General features: G+C 37.8%; 1 protein-coding gene across 1 annotated transcript in view; it reads right to left on the minus strand.

Moving 5' to 3' along the window:
* Nucleotides 1–588: 588 nt before the first annotated feature.
* The window catches only part of SLC25A36 (solute carrier family 25 member 36), a 30,863-nt gene continuing 4,891 nt past the window's right edge, over nucleotides 589–26,560 (minus strand). The window contains exons 2-7 of the mRNA XM_086618040.1: nucleotides 21,391–21,561; nucleotides 16,708–16,785; nucleotides 13,872–13,972; nucleotides 6,411–6,477; nucleotides 3,640–3,929; nucleotides 589–2,900 (exon numbers count right to left, since the gene is read on the minus strand). Coding sequence (XP_086474166.1) covers nucleotides 2,707–2,900; nucleotides 3,640–3,929; nucleotides 6,411–6,477; nucleotides 13,872–13,972; nucleotides 16,708–16,785; nucleotides 21,391–21,561 — 901 coding nt within the window. The 3' untranslated portion in view covers nucleotides 589–2,706. The remainder of the gene's footprint in view (nucleotides 2,901–3,639; nucleotides 3,930–6,410; nucleotides 6,478–13,871; nucleotides 13,973–16,707; nucleotides 16,786–21,390; nucleotides 21,562–26,560) is intronic.

Below are 26,560 nucleotides of genomic sequence, written 5' to 3' on the forward strand. Positions count from 1 at the left end.
GATACTTTGGACTTATGTTTTGTTATGTAAAGCAAGCCAAAAAGATCACCCCTGAAGTTTAAAACATTACTTAAACATCCATTATAAAGGTGGAATAATAAGCTGATTGTCTCTTTTTAGCTGTTTCCCATATTCAATTGTCCTTGTTAAAATTTTCTACTTACAAGCTCCAGGGGGGGTCTGTTCTCACCCAGACAAGGCACACACATGGTACCCAGTGAATTAACGGGAGACAAACATGTAACCAAGGAAGAACATATCCAACAAACAGAGAGTAACTCTCATGAAGCTGAGGCTAATCCAAGTGTTAACTGTATTCACAAACTCCAAAGCTGAATATTGTCTTTGACAATTTATATTTTGCCTATGATTGAATAACCTGGGTAGCCTGAAGAGTAATCCACTTTTTACGGAAAAATTACAGTAAGTAGCTATTCCTGCACTTAGCTATCTGAAAAACGGCATCAAGCACAGCAAGACTTCGGTCAGTCATGAATACTCCAGACTTTTCCTAGAGAGATCACTAGAGACGGCTTACTTCACAAACACATGTTTAAGCTCTCCCCTCACTTCTTTAAAACAATCAAGTTCACCTTTGGTCACATCACCGACCACACTATCTGTCTTGAAAAAGGTAAGATAACATTTTCCAAGGAGAAAGAAGTCAATACAGTAAGCCTTCACTGCAAGGTTGCTGTACATACTACAGGTGCCTTTTAGAAGGATGAGCAATTAGTACAGACAATTACATGAAGTACTCAAATACTTTGACACTGTGTGGAGAACATGACAAGGGTCAAAATAAAAGGAGAGCAAATAAGAAAAACCCAGACTGATTGTTCTGTAAGCTTCAAGCTTTTACACATAGCCTACAGAACTACTGCAACAGGGATGCTATGGATCTACAGCATAAAATGTTTTATCCTGCACAGTTTACATGGCAATCAAATCCCAGACTTTGTTTAAAACCAAACTTCATGTTCTGAACACAGTTTGACTACAGATAACCAGTAAGAGAAAGAAAAGTCACAAGCCGTAAGAAGGCCACAAAGTGCATAAGGAGTCATTCATTAAAATAAAGCCATTGCACACAAAGTACAGTTAAAGTGTACTGAAGTACCACACTGGAAGAGTTGATAGCCCAGTTCTGTCCACACCAGTGTACCAGCCTTTATATGGAGAAAGCTATTGCCCCAAATTTATAATGATCATCTTCCTCATAAGGATCCCAGATGCAGAATGAGAAGTACTCAAGGTGCAGATAAAAGATTTGTTTGGAAAGTTGTAAAAGTTTTTGTAACATTAAATTCTGATTTTGACACTCCAACTGTCTGGTTTTGGAAAACCCTGTAAATTATGACAGAATAAATTAGCTAAGCCTCACTGCTGAACGCAACGCATTGTGTTGCGATTGGCTTATAGAACAACAAAAAATGTCTGAATATTCAGACAATTCGGAGAACAAGGCTGTATCATCAGCTGCAGTTCTGTACACAGGCTCAAGTCGGAAGAAGTGATATAGCAACTATCAAGGGGAACGCTTACAAGAAAAATCTCAATTACAATTTTCTCCATCGTTGTGCACAGAGGCTGCCTGCACTGAAAAGATGTATCAACTTCCAATGGTTTTCTGCTTTCTGGTTGCCTTAGCCATGGTAATATGTGCTCTCCCCCTGTACTCCCATACAGCTACTGGTAATCCAAGTCAGGCTTTGCCAGACATTTCAGGGTAACACAGCTTGTTCTTAGGTAGCATGAACCTATTTGAGTGAATCCTGTCTTCACAAATGGTAGGCTGGACTAGTTGAGGTTTCTCATCACATTAAGAAACCTTAAAAGGCTATGAAGTAGCATTCAGTTAGTTCTTCCCTAGCTGCGTGAGTGACCTGACAGGTTGGCAAGGAAAACTGATGAAATAGGACAACATTTCATAGGTCTCCCTTGCTTAAGGAAAAAGTTCCAGAAAAGAACAAGGATGATGCAGCAGAACTAGAAATTCACATACACCAAAATTAAGATATTGATAACCTGAAGAGTTCAACAGCCAGATTCTCTCTCACTAAAACCTACAACACTGCTCAAATTTCAAAGAAAAGCAGCAAGTATCACCTTTTGTAGTGAAGAAATAACTCTGTTCTGGGTCCCTGTGCCATATTTTATCTTGAGGTAGCAACACGGAAAACTTTACACACTGACTACTACCTCAGTCTCTTTATGACTCTTAAGAGCAACTATAAGAAAGTTTCAGGGATGGAAAGGTATCAAAATACTGTCTTTCCCATTCTTCCAACAGGTTACTGTGCAGTAAAACAGAAGAAAAAGGATGTAGTTAAGAGCAATCACTAAGAAAAGTGAATAAGGCTGCCCAAGAATATATTTTATGCCACCCTCCCTCACCACCCATCAGGTCTCTGAAGATGACTGAATGGCCTTGTCTAGATTAACGGATGAAAAGAAAGTAGCAATTTTGAATTAAGAGATGTATAAAGGCATTCCCTAAGGGGCAGTTCCCATTTGTCACATTGCCAAGAGACCATACATTAAGGCAGCAAAATTATTCATAGTTGCCCACAATCAACCTTCTGTTTCGTCCATAGCTGCATGTTCCTGATACAACTTTCCTTTTGTCCACCAGCTTGGCATTGACATTCAGTGGTCCACTCCAGTCTTTCAATCTTCCACTTTCTTCTAGGAAGCCTTGTTATGCTATCCATCGAGCAAGTAGACTACCACTTCATAGGTTGACATCATGATAGCCGTGTTTGGAATCTGTCTGATCAGATGTGTAGTTAAACCTCGGTAGAGGGATCCATACCCTTCTTCTCGCACAAGCAAAGATAGTGTCTGGAAGAAAGATCTGTATTTTGTTCCCTCTTCTCTTAGTCTTGTTCGTACGACCTCTGTACAAAGTAAACCACATGTGGTTACGTTCACCACTTTTCATTATCTTTCCCAGAAACCAATTAGTAATTTTACATTAGAAGGCAACCTTTCCCCCTCCCCAAGTTCTCAATCTCATAACTCCTCTTTAGAAAACATGGAGGAAAACAAACAGAGAAGCAAACCAAATACGTGTAAGAGGAAAAAAGTTACATTTTTGGCAGTATTAGATATCTAAGCATGGAAAATTTATTTGCTTAGTTAAAATCCAGAAGAGGACTGTTGTTTGGGCTTACTTTTTAGCTTGGAAGTTGCCATCAATGAAGTACTCAATCCATTAACACACTTAATGTATACACAACTACTTTGCAGGAAAATTCAGTCTGACTGAAAACCAAACTAGACAGACTGTTTACCTAGAAGGTGGACAAGAACTTACTGGGAAATTATATAAAATTGCTGAGTATACAGAGAGATTCCAAGTGAAAAAGAACTTTTTCCTTAAATACTTCAGGTGATACTCTGGCAAATCCTTTGGAAAAATAAACATTGCCTAAAGAGAGGCCATGCTAGATATCCACTTAAATATACTTCCATTTCTGAATACTATACTCACGTTGACTTGCTGAATCTGATGTGAAAAGCTGTAGACAAATAAACAGTTCTTGAGCAAGTGAGCCAAGTTTGCTACAAATATCACCGGAAAGACTCCCTTTGATCACTCTGATTCAGGCTCTCAGCTGTACATGCCTCACTTACCATGAGGATATGCTATTGATGTTGCACAAGTTTTGGAAGTGGCAGCAGCCATCATCATTCCAACAAAGTCCGAAGCTTCTTTTGCTGATTCATCCTCATTGTCCATGGCAGAAGCAGTCTTATATTCCAGTAGTTTTCTCTTAATACTCTCATAAATAACAAAATGAATAACAGTCTCAGATATGCCTGCGTAGGATGCCGACATTCCTCTGTAAAAGCCTTTAATACCATCTGATCGATAAACTTTTCGGACACATTCAAAAGCACTCATTCGCTTTTCTCCACGATTCCTAAAAAGGAGAAAAGTAAACAGTCATCAAGCTGGTGCTAACTGAGACTGGAAAATAATTAAACAGTTTTGCTTGAGTGACAAGAGGACTTGGGAAACATCTCACACTAATGCTGAGGGGCTCCAATTCAGAGACATTTAAAAACACACAGAACCTGAAGTGAAAGTCTCGAAGGCCTTCAGCACTAAACACAGGTAAAGCATTACACTGAATCCAAGCTAAATTTCATACGGTGACTACAGAAAAAGTATCACGCAGACAAGCTGAACAACTCTAGGCCTCCCGAGGTCTTACGGAATAAAGGACTAAATCGATTGAAAAATAGACTCTCCTAAACAAGCTGTCAGTGACTCATGAAAAAAATGATCATTTTCTTCTCCACAATGAGAGCAGATTTCTCCTAAGTTTTGCCTCAAATAAAAAGCTCCATTGCATGGTAAGTACAGTGGCTACGGTTTCAAACAGCAAGCCTCACAGCATCACAGCTGTCAGCAAACAACCAGGATATCCAAAGGAAGCATACCAACCAACACAGGTAGCTATTATTTGATTCAGCTAAGCCACTGCTGATGTAAAGGAAAACGCTCACTTGACATGATTGTACCAAGCAATATTTTGTAAACAACATCGTACTCCTCTTTTTAGCTTGCTTAATAAATTGAATTGTGCATCTTGAAATACTTAGCATAGTGTACACAGCTATGCAAAACCATTACAACACTGCATAAAATCTGCTTCACTGCAGCAGCAAGTGCAGATACTTGAAGCATACAGATTCTGCCAGCAGAGGTCTCCTGAGGGAGCAAGTCACAGTAAAAAACAGCAAATAACCTTGTAAGAAGTTATAGTAACTCATAGGGATACTGGCAAAGCAAGACAGACAGCAGCAGCAGCTACTACGTAAGCAGTATGAGGCATCACTCGATGGCAGAATTTAAGTCCTGACGGTTTGAACCTGCAATGTCAGACAACAATGAAACAAAGTACCAAGCATAACAGAGAAGAGTGGGCACGGACAGCTGCAAATCAGCTAATGTAAGCTATTGTGTAAGCTAGGTGGCACATCTGCAGACAACTGGGGAGCTGGCACTGATTTGCTGACAAAAGAGTCAAAGAGCAACTGGTGAGAAGAGTAGCTGGACCTATAGCTGCAGCTCCAGGGGCACCCCATGTCCCTGGTACACCTGGACAGGTGCACTGACACAGACTGCTGTAAGAGTTCGTCCTTCTGACACATAAGATGCACAAAATTGTCTTGAAGGCCAAAACAATTTCATTTTGGAAACAAAACACCTTCTTCTCCAGCTTTTACTGGGATCACAGGGATTTTTGAGAAGAACTTTGACACAAACAAGATCAGGCCAAGATAATCCCACAGGCCAAGCATTTTTACGCCTCTAATAACTGAATGAGAAGAGCTGAGAATACAGTATGTGCAAGACTAGGCCATGGAACTGCAGTGTCCTACAATAAGTTAGATGATCCTTCTTCAGGTCTCCCACATAAACAACGTGCAAAAGAAATCCATAATTTTCCCTGATTTCCTTAAAGCCCTATAGCTTAAGCAATTTAACTGATTAATCAGTAAAAAATAAGCAGAAGCACAATCTGATGGCATCTTGCACATAGCACTAAAAATCCCTTGGAATTAGTCATGGAATTATCACCCCAATCATATGATGGCATCACAAAAAAAAATCTCACAGTAAAACTAGTTCTAGGATCCATTTACTATGGTCACCTTGCAGCTGACAACATGCCAAGAGGAAAAATGCTAACATGCACTTAATACAGAAAGTCCAACAGATATCTAAAATTTGAATATGTAGCTCAAATGCATTTAGGATGGCCAAAGAAAGAATTTATATTGCATGCCACATTCCCAGTAAAAAAGTCTGTAAAATGAACAAGGCAGACACTTGCATCATATCAGTCTCTCTCTACAGTTTTAAATAGATGGCAATGATAATAGATGGTCTTTCTTCCTCCTTATTTGCAGAAAATTCTACTTCATTACAAGTTTTGTAATAAGAAACGTGTTCTGCAATCAATTCTGTAATAATTCCAAACAACTTCTATTGACTATCTCGTATTAGGATAATTTCTGTGTTCCGATCCACAAAAGCAGTCTTTCCCTTTTTACAGGCTAGAGCTCATTGTATGTAAAAAAACAAAAGCCAGTACTTTTTGTACTACTGAAGGAAAATGTAAGCATATGGTTGGCAGAACATAATTTTAATGAGTGTTAACCTTGTAATTCATTCCAAACTTGCTGGCCAGTCTACTATAATGCCTCAAGCAACAACAACAGAGATTAAAACTGAGAAAAATAGTAGTGTAACTTGTAGATAGATCAGCATCAACTTTCTAATTTGAAATGTTGGATATTTAAAGAATCATTCAATTTTGGGATGCAGAACAGATTCACAACATACACGCGAAGCCTTATCACAGCAGTGAGATTTCCCATTGTCACTATACCTTGCATCAAGCTGTAACCGTGTCTTTACTAGCCAAATGGGATTAGTTGTTGTGATCGCAGTAAAACCTAAAATATTTAAAAAGAAATGTTAGATGTGATAGTATCACAAGAGCAACTGCATCTAAGTTCGAAACGCACACAGTAAGGTACCGTGGACGCAAAAACTCAGACTATACTGATTTTTAGAAAGTACCCATTGTAACCCTTTACTGGTATTTTATGAATCCACACAGCCAATAAACATTTAGCTTATTTTTTACTTTTACATTAATATTGACTAAGTTTGAGTCTTAGCAAGAGACGCCCCATATAAAATAAGCCCAATTGTGTACATTTCTCTGCCTATCTAGTCATACCAACCCTGTTTTGACACCACAGAACAGCAAAGCTAGCTAGACTAGTATTAGCCAATCTGACAAACATCAATAAGAACGCATTGCAGATACAGCTGTAGCAATTTGAGATGCTATAAAACATTGTGTCAATTTAATTTGCTACCTGAAATACAATCCAAGCTTAAAAGCATGCAGACTGAATAAATACTACTTTTGGTGCAGTTAAAAGGCATGTATTACCATAAGTTAACAGACTTTAATACTGAACTATAAAGAGCAGTTAAATTTGAGTGGTAATGTTTTATTTAGTATTCAAAGCAGAGATTTTTGCTTGGCCCAGGAATACTTTTACAAGCATATGAGTGTTTAATTTGTTAAAGTAAATAGTATGACTTCTAACTATCCAGACAGACAGCAACTATTTGGGCTTGCACTAGGGCTAAGGGTTAAAGCTTTGATTTTTAGTTCACTAAAGAAAAAGAAAAGGAAGAAAAAGAGAAAAGGAAACAAATTAAAAAAAGAAAAGAAGTAAGAATCACTCTTACTTCTGCACAACCGTGGAGAGAAAAAGAGCAGAGTGAAACGCAGCTCTGAAAAAAAAAAATAAAAAAAACATCTAGAGTTGTAATACCACACATACACCATTAATGAGGTGTCATGTCCGCAGGAGAGAAGAGGAAAAGGGAAGAGCTGGAACATGGCCAGGCAAGAAATGACAAATTTAGACACTTGCTTTCTAAGTGACACACATCACTTGTATATCACTACAAAGACGCTGCCCTCCTGCAAGGGAATGGACTGGGGTTGTGGGAAAACAACAGTTACCTTGTCCAGTGCACATCTGGTGCACAATACTTATACAACACACAGGCTGTTGATAAGTTTGTTTATAGAGATCAGTAACAGGGTATGTGTATACATAAATTCAGCAGAACTGCTTGCATACACGTTACTTCTGTTCCAGTCACAATCTAGGTTTACATTGCACACAAGTGACTGCAATAGTCAGAGAAATGCCAGAGGATCTTAACTGTTTTAAGGTTTGTTCTACCTCCACCCACAAATCTTAAGTAAGTCATTACGACTTTAAGGAACAGTTCTAAAGACAAACTACAATGTTTAGCAGCTATTAAGATTTAGCTATGTTTCTTTGACAAAACAGTAAAATCACATTAGATTTCAGTTTAATCTTTTGATTACACAGATTTTTTTAAACTGAATCAAACTTTTTAACTAAATAACTTCCTGTGGTAGATAATTTCATGTAGGTAAATAATTAGAAAAACCCTCAAAGCATCAGGGAACTACTCTGCCATAACACAGCACAGGATGTTTTTAAAACATAACTGCAAAAAAGGTTCTGTAGTTCAACTAGCCAGAGCCCTTCTGACCTGTCACTAAATGCCATAGAAACTCCACTGATCCCAACAGCACTTGTCCCTGGCTTGAACTAAATGGAAAGGAAACATTATTCTTGCGTTTTTTATTTCTTTAGCACTAAGAAAGCTTTAATTTTCTTTTACTTCAAATCAGAATCTTTCCATATCTATAGTGCAGTGAAGGGCACTAGGAATGCACAGGACTGTAAGAAAGACTTTGAAATGAGGTGGGGAAAAATTTTGAACTTCTCCAAACAACACATTTTCCAGTAAAGACTTTTCTCTAAAAAACAAAATTAGTTCTTAAGTCTCTCCTAGTTCTACAAGGGAACAAGACCAAAGAGTCTTTTGCATCCCTATTTAAGTTGCATGCTTTGGAATTTTGTTTACTGCTAGACCATATGTTACAGCATTATTTGCTCAGCCCTTTCTCGTTCCTATTCAGCCCCCAGAAACAGTCTCTGTAGATCCTAAATCTGGAACAGGAAACAGGTGAGATCAGAGGCAGCATCTGAGCAGCAGCAGTGACTGTACCGACACACAGCAGCAGCCTGATACTTCTAGGCAGGCTGAGAAGGCTATACTGGAAGTTGCCGGTGAAGGATGGTTGGCATGGGACGCAATACTTTTCTGTATGAACTTGCACTCTCTGGGTTGCTCTGAACATTATTCAAGAGTAGCATCCTTAACATTAGGATGAGACGCTTAGCAACATAGCCAATTTTTTTCCTTAGGGCTGTCATAAGCCTAAGTTGTGTGACAGTTCAAACCAAAGGGCCTTCAATAATTCAGTTTCAAGATGAAACAACTACAGGTCAATTCTTATCGGCAAATACAGTTAGTGGAAGAAGAAAAAAATGTATGAAGAGTTGAGTGATGCCGACACCAAGGAAAGCACTCCAAAACATGAAACATCCCATTGGGGATCTTTGATAAGATTTCTTATTAAACACAAAAAAATCTGTAGCAAAAGTACTTGTTAAAAAATAAAGGTGGGGGCTTCCAACAACTATGGTGAAGTTCTACTGTTTCCTTTTTCTTTTACAAATCTCAGTGAATTTTATAATGCTTTACAATGCTTATCCATGCTTTGTATCCTCAAGAAAGATTCCAGATGCCTTAGAAGTATAGATCAATTTGGCAATAGCAGAAACTCTTGTACTTCTCTGTTTTATTTTCTATGAAACTGTATCTCAGTTTCACATGGAGAGAATTGTCTCAATCTATTTTTTCAGCTACACCAGCTACTGACAGGTAAGATCCCAGGTATTCCTATTATGCATCATATTTCAAAGGTTAGGGGTTTTTTTTTCATCTATAAGCCAATGTAATTGATACAGACGCATGTGAATATGGAATGTTGAATTAATTCAAAGTAGTAAAATAAAAACAAACCAAAAGAGAAAACAGAAAGAGACAGAAAGGAGATTATATACATATTAAAAAAGTAAAAGGAAAGAGGTCTTTAAAATAATGTGACAACACCAAATATCAGCTGCAGCATTTTAAAGGCAGCTCTAGGACACTGAAAAAAACCAAAAGGCCCTGTTTAACCCAGTAGGGACTTTCAATTAGCCAGAGCTAAGTAACGTAGCAGCTATCAGTGAAAGGTATTTTCCACCTTTTCCTGAACCGCACAGACAAAAATAACTCTGTTGGAGTTAAGAAGTGATGTCTGCGCAATGCACATCATTTGAGTTCAAGACAATGAAAGTGAATTCCCCTTTTGTTTATTTAATAGATATTACAAACCCAATGTGTGGTTCTTACACTAGAGGCTGCAAGAGACGCTCAGTTCAGTACTCACGAGGTTTAAGTTAGTCCATATTTCTGCAGGAAGTGACCTGCGGGTGGGGAGCATGAGATGACACGATCTCACTCTTTTCACGGGAGAAATGTACAGTAAATGCCTAAAATAGACACAGGCTTTTCTGTATCATAACAACAAGCAGTGACCTCATCAGACACATGTGTACAAATTGAATCCCATTGGAAGGATTGGTGAATTAGTTATTGTGAGATCTAACTGTTTTCAGGTAAAAGTTTAGGAAAAAAAGAAAGAAAAATAATCAGAACAGGCCACAGATATTAAAATAGTTGTGTAAAATGCACTGAGTACTGAAATTTCTGCTCATTTGCAGCAGTTCAACTTTGTATCTCCAAATACTTACCTATACGTAAAACTTACAAGTGAACCCTGCTCCTTCCCCACTCCCTCCCAAATACCACTCAAAAAAGTCAGCCTTTTCTTTGGACTGAAAAAGCAAGATAGATGCCTTATTAAATCAAGCTTTCTAATATCAGTAATCAATGAACTAAATAGGTATTTAACCTATTAAGTAACTGTGTATATACTACTAAAAATTTACAAAAGCATGGTATCTCTGTAAGTAATAAAGTGGTCTCATTTTTTTTTAAATAATAATAATAAAAAATAATCTACATTTGGGTTGGTTTGCCAGTAGAGTTCTAGAAAGAACAGCAATAGTATACAAGGAAAGTAGCTTTGCGGCAGATTTGCAACCATGTTGTTTGAATGAGGCTGAGTCATTAAAAAGGCAAATCAGAAAGCCATACAGGAATCAAGTCTCTCATTCAGTTCTCTACAGTTTTGATTCTCTGTAGCAAAAGAGGTTGAGTAAGTGCAACAAGAAGGCAGAGTTTATAGTGAATCTAAGAATTTAGCCTAACTTTGTAATGTACAGAGATAAACTATCTTCACACAAGCAAATGCTCTCATTCCTGTAGTATTCTTCAGATATATTCACTGTCCAAGTTCGCAAAGAAAACCATGTGATATGCCGAGCAGCGAGCAAAAAAAAATTGCCTAGTATTTCTTCATGTAAATACACAGATATTTTAGATATGAAGGTGACGTGAATTATATGCTGGAAGGTAGCACACAGCAAGAGAAAAACATTAATTTCTAATTGCATAAGGCATCAGTTACCAATATGCAGCACAATTCATCCTCCTTGGATAAAACAAGCTTACTAAAAGAATCTTAACAAAACCAAATATATATGTTTTATCTTGAGAAGGAAGAATCAAGCTTAAAATCAAACAAAAATGCTTAAAATATCATACCTCAGCTTCTCAATCCCAAAAATGCATATGCATAAAAATAATCCTTACTTAACAATGACATCAGCCTAGCCTGAGGTACTTATGTATTAATATGATACAATACACAGTATTTAAAGTTGACTGAAGTTCACTACTTACAGTACTTTAATAAAACAGTAAGTTACAGACTTTTTAGAAATTGCATCATTATTGTGTATTGCAACCTACAGGAAAAGCTCTGTAAGTGCAAACACCACCTCATGCTCATTGAGTATTAGAAGCCTTTATGTAACTGAAAGGTCACATCCAAACAAACAAAAAAAATCCCTCGTTTAAGATTGAGTAACTCAATTCCTTACTGAAACCAATGGCAGCTGCAAAAGAAAAAAACCAATACTGATTATTTTTTGCTATTCATTAGAAGTGTTTATCCACCTTGCCAATTTTGAAATCTTAAGTTCCAAAGCAAATATTATGGTGATCTTCTATGTTAACCTCTTTAAGTCAACCAATTAAGAGCTCACATTCGATCTTGCCCCTGTTATTTTGGCATTTTCTCAAGTTGATTTGCATCATATAACAATACAAACCTTGCGGGTAAAACTGTTAATAGCTGGTTTAAGTGCATTTTCTGAAATACATTAGAATTACAAAAACAAGGTTAGCACGTTCCCAAGAAAGCACTGGTAATTTTAACTACAGCCCTTTTCATATAAATCAGAATACCACCGGTACTGAGTATCGATAAATTGTCAAAGAACCTTCTTTTAAAGGTTTTCCAGAGAATGTCTGTGGTATAAAGTACCAAAACATTTCAACAGAGAAAATAAATTATGACTTATAATGTGAACCTGCACTGGTCATTCAGTTTCACCAGCTATGTAGCTTAGAAATACAACTGCAGAACTCCATGTGAGAAAGATAACAGCCAAAGTTGTTCAATATTAAAACTTGTATACAAATATAAAAAAGTCACTACAAAACTAAGGCTCAAATACATTTACCCTAGTCTCCTGCAGTTGTAAGTCCAATTGCATAATACCAACCTTCTGGAAGGGAAGAAAATTAATAGGCAGATACAGAACTCCTTGACAAACTACAACGTGTCTGCAAGCACCTGGGAAAAGTCACTACAGCACATCTCCATCAATGCTGTTTTCATTACAGAACGAGGGCAGTAGCTTCCAAAGATAAGAAGCACTTTGAAACTTCCTTTGTCTGCAGCACTGCATGAGTTACAGAGGTTGTCCTCAACTGAGGATAGACTTGTTTCTATTACCCATACTTTCCTGCCCCGCTCCTCCCCCTGAATATAAAGACATGTTTTATCCCCTTGACAAAGAGCTGAAGACAATTCTTTTTTTCTCAGAGCAAATAACTGATTACAAGGAACTTTTCACGAAACCCCATTCCATCCCATTCCCCATGCTGTTCACCTACAAACAAAAATACACATTTCCAGGTGATAGAAAAATGCTGCATCATCTGAGCACCTTATTTTGTCCATTTAAGACAAAACAGCTCTTCTTAGTCAGAAGATTAAAAACTGTTGCTGCATTTCTTATGTGCTAGAGATGAGCATTACTGTGTTATTTAAGTATAAAGCTAATGTCACTTAAATTTACTATGCTATATAACAATTTCTTTGTATCAGATTATTAGCAAGTATTAAATAGAAAACTAACCCTACTCATTATTCTGACATCACCTTTGGCAGTCCATTCCAGATTGCTAGGACTCACGTTATATACATTGGTTATATGACATGTTTATATACATTGGTTATATACATGGTTTCTAATTCTATAGGAATTAGAAACTTCAACTGGCTCCCACAAAATTGTCAGAACTCATCTGTGAAGTGTTATGGCCTATATAGAAAAAAACTTCTGCAAATTTGTTTTAGTATAGGTAAGACAAGCAACATAGGCAAAGTGTTGCCAGCCCAAGTTCTGACTTCCCCAGCACAAGTCCACAACCATAACTCAGCTCAGTTGCCTTTAACTCCCCTTGTCAATGATTCCAAAGCACAGAACATACAACTCAAGCAATAAATATTGGTAGCTGCTAAAATATACTTAAGTTACACTGCAGATATAAAATAGGAATTTATTTCCAGAGATGAAAATACATGAACACCACAGAAGTCTGCTCTTCTGTGTCACTTTAGTGGTAGAGCAAACTTCAGACTCTTACTTGAACAAAAGAGGAGGGAGTGTTACAAATTTATACAAATATCTGCAGGCATATTTCAGAAAGACAAAAATAAGTCAGATATACATAGCTGTAACAGGAAGTGATGATAAAAAACAGATTGAGAAGCATTAAGCCAGAGTTCAGTGCAATGTTGTTTATAGCTTGCAGAGCAAAAAGTTACTGTTTTCAAAGTTTTCATTTTACGTTTTACAAACTTAGAATCAAGAAAGCAGGCATGCAAGTCTTCCTAGAAAAAACTGTTCACACACAGTTAAAGATCTTCATTAACACTAAGTGCGAAGTTTCATGCACATATTCTCCATAAAGGTTGTTTAATGAGAGGCCAAAGAAGGTAACTGCTACAAAGAGATCATTAAATCACTGGATATTTTCTGGTTTGTTTTGTTTTTTTTACATATTTATTGCCACCTCTCATTTGAAGACAGGGTTCTAAGAATGAAGCTAAAAAGTTACAGATCCTTACCTGCCACACCAGCTGAAATCATGTGTACCTGGGTAGAATCTGGATTGAAAATATTGTTCAACTTTTCCTTGCAGTTTGAATAAGCAGCAAAATATATCGCTCTAAAATTAGAACAAAATCCAAGTTATGTTATGTTTTATGTGTCAATACACTTATGAGCAGTGCCATTAACTTCAGTAACAAGATGATCTTGGTTCAACTCTTAATTCCTCAGTAAAAAAACTACTCACGGAATAACTCTTGCAAAGTAGTGGGATTATTCGAAGAAGGAAAAAGAAAAAAAGATCATACTTTACAACTTTTTCTTCCACAACAGCTCCAATTAACAGTTAGCAAGGGGAAGGACAGATAATTAGAAATATAGCAGTGATTTTTGTGACACTAGGAAGTTTAGCCAGGGAAGCAAAACACTGCTGAACTGAGAACTGAAGTTACAGTATTCTGTAATTATTTAGTAACAGACCTAATTTGTTCTAATGGACATAAACTTGTTTCAAGAGAACTAGCAAGTATATAGCTTTCTTTTAAAGCCAAACAGCACACAGTATTTGTAATATTATTGTAGCATTTAAGAGGTAAATAATAATTTATGGTTATACTTTATAATTTGCGGTTATAAATATTTACATTTTAAATGCTAGAACAGCTGTGAAGATGGGATCCACACTTTGTTTCTTCAGTTTTGTGTTTAGAATAGACACAGATTTTTTTTCTCTGAATACACTACAAAAATTTCATAAACTTGTACTACATTCAAGTCTGTGAGCTGGTATCAAAACAAAGCTAGACATAAAAGGCATCGTGCCAATGCAATGTATTATGATAAATAACTTGTTTACACTCATTAAAGCTAAAAAACTTATGTTAAGCACATCTAAAACTCACAGTTAAGGTTGTAACTCAGAGTTTTTTTTAAATTTAGATACCCCTCTACAAGAGGAAAAAATGACCATACAAGTTTTCATGAACAGAACATTAACCTCGTTAGCTGTGCAAACATGTTTTTATTATAAAAAAGACAAAGTGCTTGCTTCATAAGCATAATTTCTAAAATGGAATCTGAACTCAGTTAAGTATACTGGATGTATTACAAAACATGCTTCTCTACAGCTTATTTAAACAAAGAGCTGCTGTTAAATCCACTTAGCTACTGCTTAATTGAAATGGAGCACTGGATGAAGACCGAGTCAGATGGAGGGAAATGCGGATGTGCTTATCTGTAAGACTTCACACATTATACCAAGTTGACATTTTTAGGGTAGGGCAGGGAACAAGCTAAGTATTTCACATCGAGAAAGAAGGAAAGGGAATGAAAAGATTTAACATAAAATTTACTGAAAAGTTTTTCTGCAGTCGAGGATACTTTTCATTGAGTATAGTCACTTATAAAATGGCATTTTATCACTGTATATAAACCACTGTCAATAAAAAAAAAAAAAAAAAAAAAATCAATGTTGAACATTCAGACCAGACTGGACAATCAAACAAAAGTACAGGCTCTTCAGATTAGGAAGTGCTGATACCCGCTAGGTGCCAGGAACAAAGAAAGCTACCAGAATTACTTCAGCTTCTCCAAACTGCAATGCTAAATTAGTGATCAGAAAATACCTCAGGTACTCCTAACTCCTTAAAAAAATCTGCTCAAATAAAAGTACTCCGATTCCTGAATTATGTTTCTCTTATTCATGCGGAGGTTCTACAGAGTAACACCTCATCTGTCACATCAATGCTGAACACAAAGTCCAGTTTAATCAAATTTTCCATATGCATCCAAAGACCTTAAACCAGAAAAGTTAAGATACTCTCCAACTGGGCGTGAGGAGACAGCAACGTCTTCTCTTTGGACAGAATTAAAAAAAAGAACAAACAAAATATGAAAGCAGAGCATTAAGTCCAGGGAAGAATAAAACCTTTGTGGACTATATTCCCACTGCATACAGACTCTTCTCTTTAACAGAATAGAAATGGGCCAGAAGAGGACTATAGCTTCTTCCAGGATTAAGTAATTGTATTAGTTTTACACAGCTTTGTTTCCATACTCTTCCTTCAGTATTCTTCTATTTTTGAAATCAACTTAGCTAACACTTGTATGTAAGGATCAGTTCAAACTCAGGCATAATCTGCACCTCACCGACTGCCAGCACCAGCCAAGTAGCCAGAGTATTTGTGCTGATGCAGAGCAACTGACAGCAGCAATACCACTGCCAATTAGATAAGATTTATGTCCTTGTCTGCTGCACTCTGACACTGCCCCAGTACCCTTTGGAGCCCAGTTCACTGCTGGATCTGCTTTCTCTGGGACAGCTGTTAAGTGTGTCATCCTACTCAGTCTTGTGCTTTTTAAAGTTTCAGAACAGGCTTCCTACTGCAGGGGGACAGTTTGCCTGTGCTTCACCAGAATTCAGGACGAAAGACTCAGTGTTTTGAGGCTACAGTCACACAATTGCTTCCTGAAGATGATGGATTAACTGAAAGCTAAATCTATCTTTGTATTTTCAAAGGTACAAAGTTCTTGTTTACATGTGCAACTCCTTAAGCATTTTTCTTCTTAACTGGACAAAGTCCTGCATAAGGGATAGTACACAGTAAATATTATAGTAGCATATAGGATAGTAAATGCTGAGACAGGTGGTGCAGCGATGTGGGACTGGAGCTGTGGAGTACATGACTGGCCCAGTTTCTCAGACAATGAAGTTATCCCAGGAACAAAAGGTTATTTTCTATTAAGTATTTACAACTGCAGATGCAAAACTCAGTTCAAATAAACACTAAATCCCTTAAATAATGTACAGCAACCTAAATTTCAAAATTATTTACCGTACATGCTTGTATTTACCTGGAAGGAGCAACGCCTACTAAATTAGGACCCAGCCCTCTAAACAGAGAACGAGGACCTTCCTTTTGCAAGATCATCCTAGAAAACAAAAAAGTTACAATACTGTAACATTCACATCAAGATTAAGGAATGCACTGACCACCACAACTACATCATTTTAAGCTTACTGTGTGTAAAACTTTCATAATAACTGACAACACAGCACTGAGCACAAAAAATAAGTCATTTCCTACAATCAGCATAAAATAGATTTCCATTATTGCCTGGCATGCCATTGAAATCCAGGAACTAAATGCAGACGCAAAGCCTTATAATGTCAATACAGACTTACTTCAAAGATAGGAACACACAGGTACACGAGTTACCTGTCCTTAGGAAGTTAAAGAAAGTGTCCTTTTATCAGGGAGGAGTACTAAGTACTAAGCATAGAAATGTTCACGTCCCTGGAGGTTCTAGATTGTTCAAGAGACAAAAACATTTGATTCTATTCTATATTCCTTTCATCATCCTTTAGCTCCCCATGGTTTTTGGGTGGGAGGGACAGGGGGTGAAGGTTAAGAGGAGACAGACTTAGGAAGGTTCAGTTACAGCAAGTCATACTCCTTCTGAGAGCAGCTCAGAGAGACATTAGCTCTACTTCTTATCATGCCCAGCCACGCACATCTTTTGCAATCTATTATCTACTCTTCTCAAAAAGACAGAAACCTCAACGCGGCTTTGCATATGCTGCCCTGGTTTGATTTGTACAAGACTCCTAACAATACACTAAGTTACATGTCAGAAGTTGGAGGAAAGCAGCCTTTCAGATACAAAGTCCTTGCCTTCCTCATCCCCATAAATGATTTAAATCCACTAAGCATTCAACTAGGCACAGATTCTTAGCATTATTCTTTCTGTAAGACATTGTGATTATTGACTACAGGAATTGTAAATGGAAACCTCCCATGTGTGAAGTGGTCCTTCCTTGAGACTCAGTTCTGAACCACTGCCTGTGTGCTCCTACTCAAGCGCTGCTGCTGGGCTGTGCAGCCAGTGGTTTTTCCTGTTCGACTCATTCCAGAAAAGACAATGTTTACCTCCTCATGCAAGGTAAGTCACCTCAGTTTGACCTAAACTCAAAAAGGAGTTTAACCCATGCAAAGAGTCACAGCCACAGTACCAGCCCCACTACAAACAACAGCTCTGGAAAGACTGCCTGGGTGGCAAGGAGGTCTCACCTTCCATCTCTGTGAGATAATTGTAGAGAACCATAGGGATACAAGCAGTGAACTGAGATTTCAAATGAGGCATTACTAGTACTTCAGTGTTTGGAATACCTATCCTATGTAATTGTGGTTTTTAGAAAGAGTTGAAAACCCTTATGCAGCAAGGTACCCTGGCACAGTAAGAGGATACCCACTAATACGCAGTTCTAGTGAAATCGATGTGTCCAACAATCTAAATGCTAATCAGATATGATATTTCAAAATACATGCTGGGACATGGGAGAAGCAACAAGGACTATCTGCATCCCATCACTGCAAATTGCTCTAGCAATTGTTTTAGAACCACATATAAAGTTAAGAATTAACTACTTCTCTGGGTGTTGAAAAACAGAACTCTGTGCCTATTGATTTAGAAACACTGGCCAATACATACAAATAGTTCTCCTGTATAGTTCTTCTTCAAAGAGACATGCAGGTTAATGACAAGTCAATTACTCAATAAAGCAACTACTCTTGCATAAGTGGCTATTTTGTTTGGAATTTACTGTCACAACAAACAGATGAAAACCATCTATAGCACTGAAGGAGATTCCAAACCTACCCTAATTTTCAGCAGCTGATTCACCACAGTTCTGCTGCTACATCAAACTGAAAGTTTAAGTTTGTTTTCAGTAAGCAAAAATAGAATCGTGGTTCTGCACAGTTACTATCAGTGTTTCGGAATGCTGGCTTATATGTCCAGTAACACCTTAGCTTCATACCCATAACAATTAGATATGTTTTCACTATGTGGGTAGAATAGCTCCACAGAAATAAGTGCAGTATTGAACACATACTCAAAAGTACTTGAAAATGTGAATAACAGCCATGTCTGTCATCCTGAAAGCATTTTAATATATATGGAAGGAACTACTCCAAAAAATTTTCACATATTCCAGAGATCAGCATGGGCACAGCACCAGATTACAGCAATGCTGAACCCAATTCACATGATCGGTGTCCACTTAAAACACTACTTAAACATCACTACCACCACATTTAGTATTACACATCTTATACGTATATACGCACATATAATATATGTGGGTACGCAAAGCAGCAGGAACCTCAGTGTCTTAAGAGAAACTTAGGAGTGAAACGTACCAGGTCTACTTTGTTTCTGGATCTACAGTGGCCTAAGACTAGCCATAACAACCAAAAGTTAGAGAGGCTGCAGCAGAATTTCCCTTAATAGGACGACAGGATTATAATGGTGATAGTTACTAACACTCTTCTGCATTCACGGACACCAGCTGCAGGAGTTTCAGAGCCTACACTGAAAACAAGATACAAACTTTTTGCATTAAAGAGCACATCGCAGAGCCTGCACTGTTTATTGAAAGCAGTAAACGGCAAATCCATGGTTGGAAGAGCAGCACAAATGCTTTGTATGGCCTCAGCTGACCTCCCTATGTCACATGGGCAAGTATGCACTGGGACACTGGTCAGATTTCCATTATTAAGACCTCAGGTTTAAACTCAGCAAGGTTAGTTATGAGAGGCATCAGCAACACGATATATACCACAGATGTTTAAGAATAAGGGCATTCACTTTTGTTGTCAGAGAATGCAGCCACCCATATAAGCTCTTCTGAGTTTGTTTCCTGACACAGATGCCTTTGAAGTCACCTCTGTTGACACTTAAGATGCAGATGTGATTCCACAGCAGTCAGTTAACTGAAATTGACATTTGCCTTATTCACCCTGCTTTTAGACAGAGTATTGCGAACCTTGGAGCACTGCACTGAACTTGGTGTAAGAAGAGATAACCAAACCCTGACACCCATGACTCAGAAAATATCAAGAGACAGTAACGGCAAAAGAAAGAAAGGGATCCAGTTTGATTTCCCCACTGAACAGCTCTAGTCCCTTAACCAGCAGACACCAAAAAAATTATGTTCTGCACCTAAGTATTTTTATTGCCAGTTCATTGCCATGTCACTTAGGATTTTGCCATATTTACTGTATTTAAAGAACCTGAAACCCACAAAAGTTATTAGGCATCTCAGTTTGATACTGACCTGGAAGAAGACACGTCTAAGCAAAGGACAAAAGCAGCGGAAGATCCACATTCTTGTACCACAGATAAACAAGTAACATAGGTCTAAGCAGCAGATTAAAAAAACAAAACAACAAAAAACCAACCAAATAAGCCCTACCAGTGAAGTTCATCATGGAATACCTCTACCTCAGTCTGAACTTGCTTCCTGGGAAAACCAAGTTGGTCTAGTTTTAGGGATGGGTTAAAGCATAGCAGGCTTCTAGTAGAAGAGTATATGAAATAAACATCTGTTCATCCTGCTATTCATTCAGATACATTTATAAACAAAAGATAAATTCACAACCAAACATTGGGGGTAGAAGCTGAAGGGCTCAACTTCCACCAAGAGAAGCCAGTAAGGTAAGTGTTTTGGATAGAAGTCTGCTTCCTTGTCACAATCTGACCCTTTCCTGCCAACATACCTTTTCTCAAGACATTCACTCATCGCACTTTTATACGTAAAAAGACTCCAAATCAAAACTTCCAGAATAAAAACTATCTTCCATTCAAGAAGCTATTTAGGTACAACTTCCATTCAAGCAAATCCTAGCCTACAACCAGATTAAGCCTAAATCCTATGCTGCAACTGCCAGAAGGGGCTCTCTACAAACTAGTTCTCACTGATTAATTCGGGATAGAAGATGGCTGGTCTGGGTCTTACCAAACTACTTCTAATGCAAGAAGCAGTAGTAGGTCCGTCCTGGAAGAAAACTCCCCTCTCGTACCCAAATACTAAAGGTACCTCCCCATAACTGGCTAGCTTGAGCCCCTCAGAGTGAAGTGAACCCTGCCTGTGGTCTGTACTAACAGTTTAACTGTGGCCGTATGACTTTCCTGCTGGCTACTGAACATCAAAAACACCAGTGGCAAGGTGAGGAAAGGTAGACCCTGTTCAGTGAGGTGCTACGCAAACAAAACATCCTAGATGACGGCAAAATACAGCCTTACCTATCTCTTACTAGCTCTCAAAAACTGTTACTAGTCACACATACACCAGAAGATACTGAAAGGCAAGAAGGGTGTGGAGTGGTTACAGTTGAGACTAAGATGATGAGTTAATTTTCACAGGGGTTCTTTCCTCCATATTCAGCAACGCCTCCAATTTGGACACAAGACTGGCACTTAAGCATTACAGTGCTCGCAGTTACTTTCGGGATGTAGTTCAGAGATGTGAATACAATGCATATATGTCCTGGCTAATTCAAGGCACAAACTCAACCACAAAGGACATTCAGAAAAGTGGAATGTCAGTTACAGTTAAAAGGTAAAACATGGAAAAACATCTCATGGTAACATCCTGACACACAAGTGTCTGAATCTTTCATGCAGATTTGTCCAACAGATCTCTCTCTCTTCTCCCCCAAAATGAACTGAAAACCTAGTAACGTGTACACTCACTTCAAACAATGGAGAGGTCCAGGAGAAACTCTAGTTACTCGATTAACACTAGCACCATTCACAGTGTTGAGATGGACTTCAGAGATGTAGAGAGTCACAGAGGAGGACTGCAATCGTGTTTTCACAACTTCCAGTGGGCATGTCAGAATTGCACCAACAGTACCTCCACATCTGCAAAAATAAATGGGATCATCACATTTTTAACTGCAAAGAAACTGAAGAATACATTCATGTATAGTTAACATTATACTCAATACAGTAAAATTGTAAAAGTTGAAGAAAGAACTGGAACATGTGTGACAATGCTGCACTTATTTGTCCTTGAAGGCACACAAACTGTTAAGGCACTTTGTTAATCCCACAACATAGAGTGAAAATTTAAACAGATAAAAATAAAGTTTCCCAAAGCAGTGAAGGTGCACAGTCTTCAGTACATGCTGTCCAAATCAGTTCTGCAAAGTAGCTCAGTATCTGAAATGTTTAACTTCTTATGGTAAATTTTAACTTTTTTTGAATGTTTTGTGAGCTCCTGACCACAAACAAGGTGCCAAAAATTCTTATGGGTAGAAAAGATTTATGCACTAAGCACACAGGGCTACATGTAAAAACTGGTAAAAACTGTGGTGTGGCAGTTTAATAAAATTAAAATACTTAGGAAGAAATCTCCCAAACTCCATTTTTATTTTGGGCATTGTACCACGAAAGCAACAATTCTGAGTGTTTCCTGAGTTCTGCCCATTACAGCAAGACAGATCAGATTCTGAGCACAGAACACTGTAGAGCAGAACCTGGGAAGACAGAAGAGCTTCATGTGGCTACCCAGGCAAAGACTTACAGATTTTGCTTCAGTCTGCCACTGACTTCTGTGAGCAAGCCAAGACAAATCATGCGTGACTTGTGATGACAGTGGAGTTACCCTCGTTCTGCTAGAGCAGAACACAGCCAAGAACATAACTGCCTTTTAGCAGCTCTGCTCAGAGGATTCTTCTGGCACTTGGTTGTAACTGATTTATTAATACCTACACTCGTTTCTGTTTAACTACAATCGCATACAGCCTCTGAAGGAAAAACATCAAATCTACAAATTCTGATTTCAAAGATAACGCCAAATTCCTTGACATTACCATTAAAAAAAAAATACTTCCCTTGAACCTTTTCCTGAGATCGGTATTCCTAACTTTGCCAAATATCTTTCTTAAAACTATGACCAGGACACTATATGCACCCTTTAAAAAAAAAAAACAAAACGCACACAAAAAAAACAACCAAAGAACACCCACAAACAAACCAAAAACCAACAAAGAAACCCTCCAAAAAATAAATCCAGATTTAAATTAGGGTATTAATGCTACTAACAACTCAGTCTAAAACCTGCTAACACACAAATCCAATATCTACTAAATTCAAAGGGCCCAGCATTTACTTCTCTGATGCAATAACTAGAGCTGGTATTTGATTCTGACAAGATAGTTATCAGCTATTTTGTTGTAACAGGACCTCAAAGCCTTTAAAAAGGTTATAAGATTTGTTCAATAGTATTTTTTAAACAATGTCTTTCAAAATGCAAAGGTCAGTTCGGTACAAATCCTGAGTAATAGCTAAGACACAAGATCTCCTATAAAATTTCATAGGAAAGTAGCTTTTAAAAAGCCTGTTGACTCTCTCCTACTGCAGAGAATACCAGAAATAATGATAGTTGTTAGCACAGCACTGCATCCTAAAAACCTAATCTATTTGTATGAATTGAACTGACAATACCAAACAGCTGCAAAGTAGGATAGGGGTTGATGATGTTCACTTAATGTTCCATTTAAACTTAGTGACCTAGAAGTATCCTATCAGTAAGCGTAAAGGCATCTTGTCTCACCTCTAACTCCAACAGTAGACTGATGTCTACTCTCTTCCAAGTTTTAATTGAGGAAAGAAATCAAGTTTCTTTGTCAGTCTGGAAAAAGTGTTCTCACAGAAAGACAATCTTCCAGCGTGCATATGCACATATGTACATACATATGTACATATGCAGTAACAGACTGATACAGCTTTTAGAGTAGCATGTTTAAAACATCTCTTAATGAGCAATTCACTTGCTTACTCTTCTAATAGTAAGCTACAAATAGACTTTTTAAATTAAGAGTTGTAGAAAGACAGACTAGATGTGTTAATATTTAGTCAGTGTTGAAAACAGTAGAAGCCTGTAACATGTGGCATTCATGTCATGAACCTTAACATGAGCACTACAGGTAGGCCAGCCCTGAAAACAGCTTGACATGGAGCTTTAGAGCTTGAGCATCCTCAAGACAGACAGCAAGTTACTGTTTCCTGCAGTTCAACAGCAGACAGTGCTGTATGTTAACGTGCCTGTGCAGGCAATGTAGGAAGTTGGCTTTAGAGGTTATTTCCTTTCTTGCAGCCCCCTCTGTTGCTGATCCCCTCACGCTACTCCATTTCAGATCTTTCTGTATTTGATCTTGGATGGGTTACATGAGGACTTGTTTTCAAGCAACAATAATATCAAGAGAAAGTATGTGGTATGGTTTATATTAGTAAGATAAATACTATGGAAGGGAAAAGAAAGGAGGAAGAAAAAACTTGGCCTGCATTCTACAACAGGGCTTGGAATTTAGAGCCTTTAACTCTACTGGTTCCACAGCTACGTCACACTGGAAAAATTTTCCAAAGTTGAAGATTAACACTGACCTGGAGCTTGTATCCTGCATGCTCCCCTGCACCACACCCAAATCGCAAGGGATGTTCGACTGCAACAGCACTTCTGTCAGACATTGACTGTGGATGGGTTAGAAATACTTCATTCAGCAATGGATTACTAGATTACTTGGAAAGAGGGCAGACATACTGCTATGCAACACTTGTTCTTTTTCAGTCTGCCTACAGCAAGGGCTGTTTAGTGATAACCAGCTCATGTAACAGCAGCCAGCACTATTTTTACATGCCTCATGGGAAGCAGCAGGCCAACTGCTTCCCTTTAAAAACTGGGCATCCTTTACCTGTACCACATTCTGCCATTCAAGTAATTTCAAATAATCAGCACTGTCAGCAGTTCCTCACTGTTGTTGTTGGGTGGCTTGTTTGTTTTTCTTTAAACAGTTTAAGATGTCTCAACTGCACCTGAGAATATTTTGAATGTTTTCCTAACTATTGATAGTTTGTATTAAAATTACCCTCTGTCCTCTATCTTTGAGATCTCAAATTGCTACTTACTAATGAAGAAAGAAGTTTTATAATGCCACGTAGTTCTGCATTGCTCACAAACAAGTCTTTGCAAAATCCCCAATTTCTACTTCTGTCAAAATGTAATACAATAATCTCCTAGCCCTCAAAAAGCCCCATATAATAGAGAAAGCATCTGGTATTGGAGGAGTGAAAGAAGTCCCCAAACATTGAGGAACCAGACCTTGCTCAGTAGTCACAAGATCCACTAAGTTTGAACCAAACCACTAAATGAAAGCATAATCCAGGAACTACACTGATTTATCTAGTTCACTTGAACTTTAAGACAAACACTGCAAGGCTTGACAAAAATCTGTCTGAGAAACTGTTAGCAAACATAGCTTGTAGGTAAACAAAGAAGAGAGACAATTCAATAACTATGCACCCTGTAAAAATAAACATATTGTAAGAAGCATACCAGCTGTTCTGTCACCAGCATCAATGACAGTGTATTTTACTTAGAAATATTTCTGGCCTTGCTTATTTAACACGCTACTAGGAATACTGTCAAAGGGACAGCTACTTCTTTGTGCTCCAAGTCCTGGAGGGCCATTAACAACCAGCCACCGGCTCCAGTTTAGCAAAAGTGTTCTATAAATTGCCAGGAGACTGCTGCCACCATTCCAGCTACCCTCCTCCTCAGCTCAAATTAGTAGGAAATATTTTAGTTTGGGGCTTAACATAAATTAGGAAATAACACAGTTTGGAAAAACATTTTTTAAGAGTTAGAAAATTATTAGATTTCTCCTCCTTAATATCACAGATGAGATTTTGTAAACTACTTAATAAATTTTTTCTACCTAAAACCACTCTGGGCTTCAGCATCTCTAGTCATGTACTAGGCCCCAATGACTGTGACTTTTGAGAACACTTACTAATGTGTAACTTTTTTCCAGAATTAGATGAGTTTCACCTGGTAGAGTGAGTGGGTAAGCAAATACACTCCTGCTGACAGAGTATAAACTAGAAGAGAAGGGTGAGACCTGAGACACTCCTATGTCTGAATGTTTACAACAGTTTCTAATGAATGCTGTTCAGAAGACTACTTGCTCATTCTACCTATCCTAAATTTGACATTTGCCTCTAATGAATGTTTACTACAAGCCTTTTTCAGCTTTGCCATACAAGCATAAGAAAAATTTGCATAGCTGACTTTCATCAGAAACACATAATCACACAAGGGCATGAGAATCCATCTGTAGGTCCCAAGTAATTTGATGGGCAGAAGAGCAAAGATCAGTAAGTAAATCCACAAAAATAAACACAGATGAAAAAGGAAGATTAAAATCCCACTACTATTAACACAGTCAAAATAGAGAACTAAATCTGCAGCTTAAACTGTACAAGAAGGCACAATAGACATTGCACTCAGTAAAACAGATGGAGACATGTAGTTATCATCTAACTTGCAGGACTGTGACAAACTTAACAGCAGTTGTCTCTACTTGACATCTCTTGGATAGAAGAATCTAAGAAGATGGCAATGCTCTCCTAAACTGCAGCTTATTCCAGAGAGCACTCATGCAAAAAAAAAACCCACTCTGAAATATTTAATTTGATCCCTAATGTGCATTTAGAACTTCATCACCTCACTGGATTAACAGAAACAAACCTGGAACTATTTGGGCTTTAAATTCTGCTAGAAATTCAATTCAGACACAGTATTGACAACCATTTTCCTCAGATAAACCTGTATTATTTGTGAGACACTGCAAGGAAAAATATGCACATGCTTCAAAAACCTAATCCTGTTTGGAATTCAAATCCTAGGTTCTATTTCCAGACATGGCTGCACAATAAAAACTTACTTTATTATTGCAAGTTGAGGGTATCTCCTACTGTTACCTTACAGCCCTGCAAGTAAAAGCAGAGACAACTCCCGCATGGATGAGGGTCTCAACTTCAGCCACTGGACTGCAATTCAAAATTTGGAATCCAAAAC

Source organism: Tauraco erythrolophus, chromosome 11 (assembly GCF_009769465.1).
Source record: "Tauraco erythrolophus isolate bTauEry1 chromosome 11, bTauEry1.pri, whole genome shotgun sequence".
In the NCBI taxonomy this organism is placed as follows: Eukaryota; Metazoa; Chordata; class Aves; order Musophagiformes; family Musophagidae; genus Tauraco; species Tauraco erythrolophus.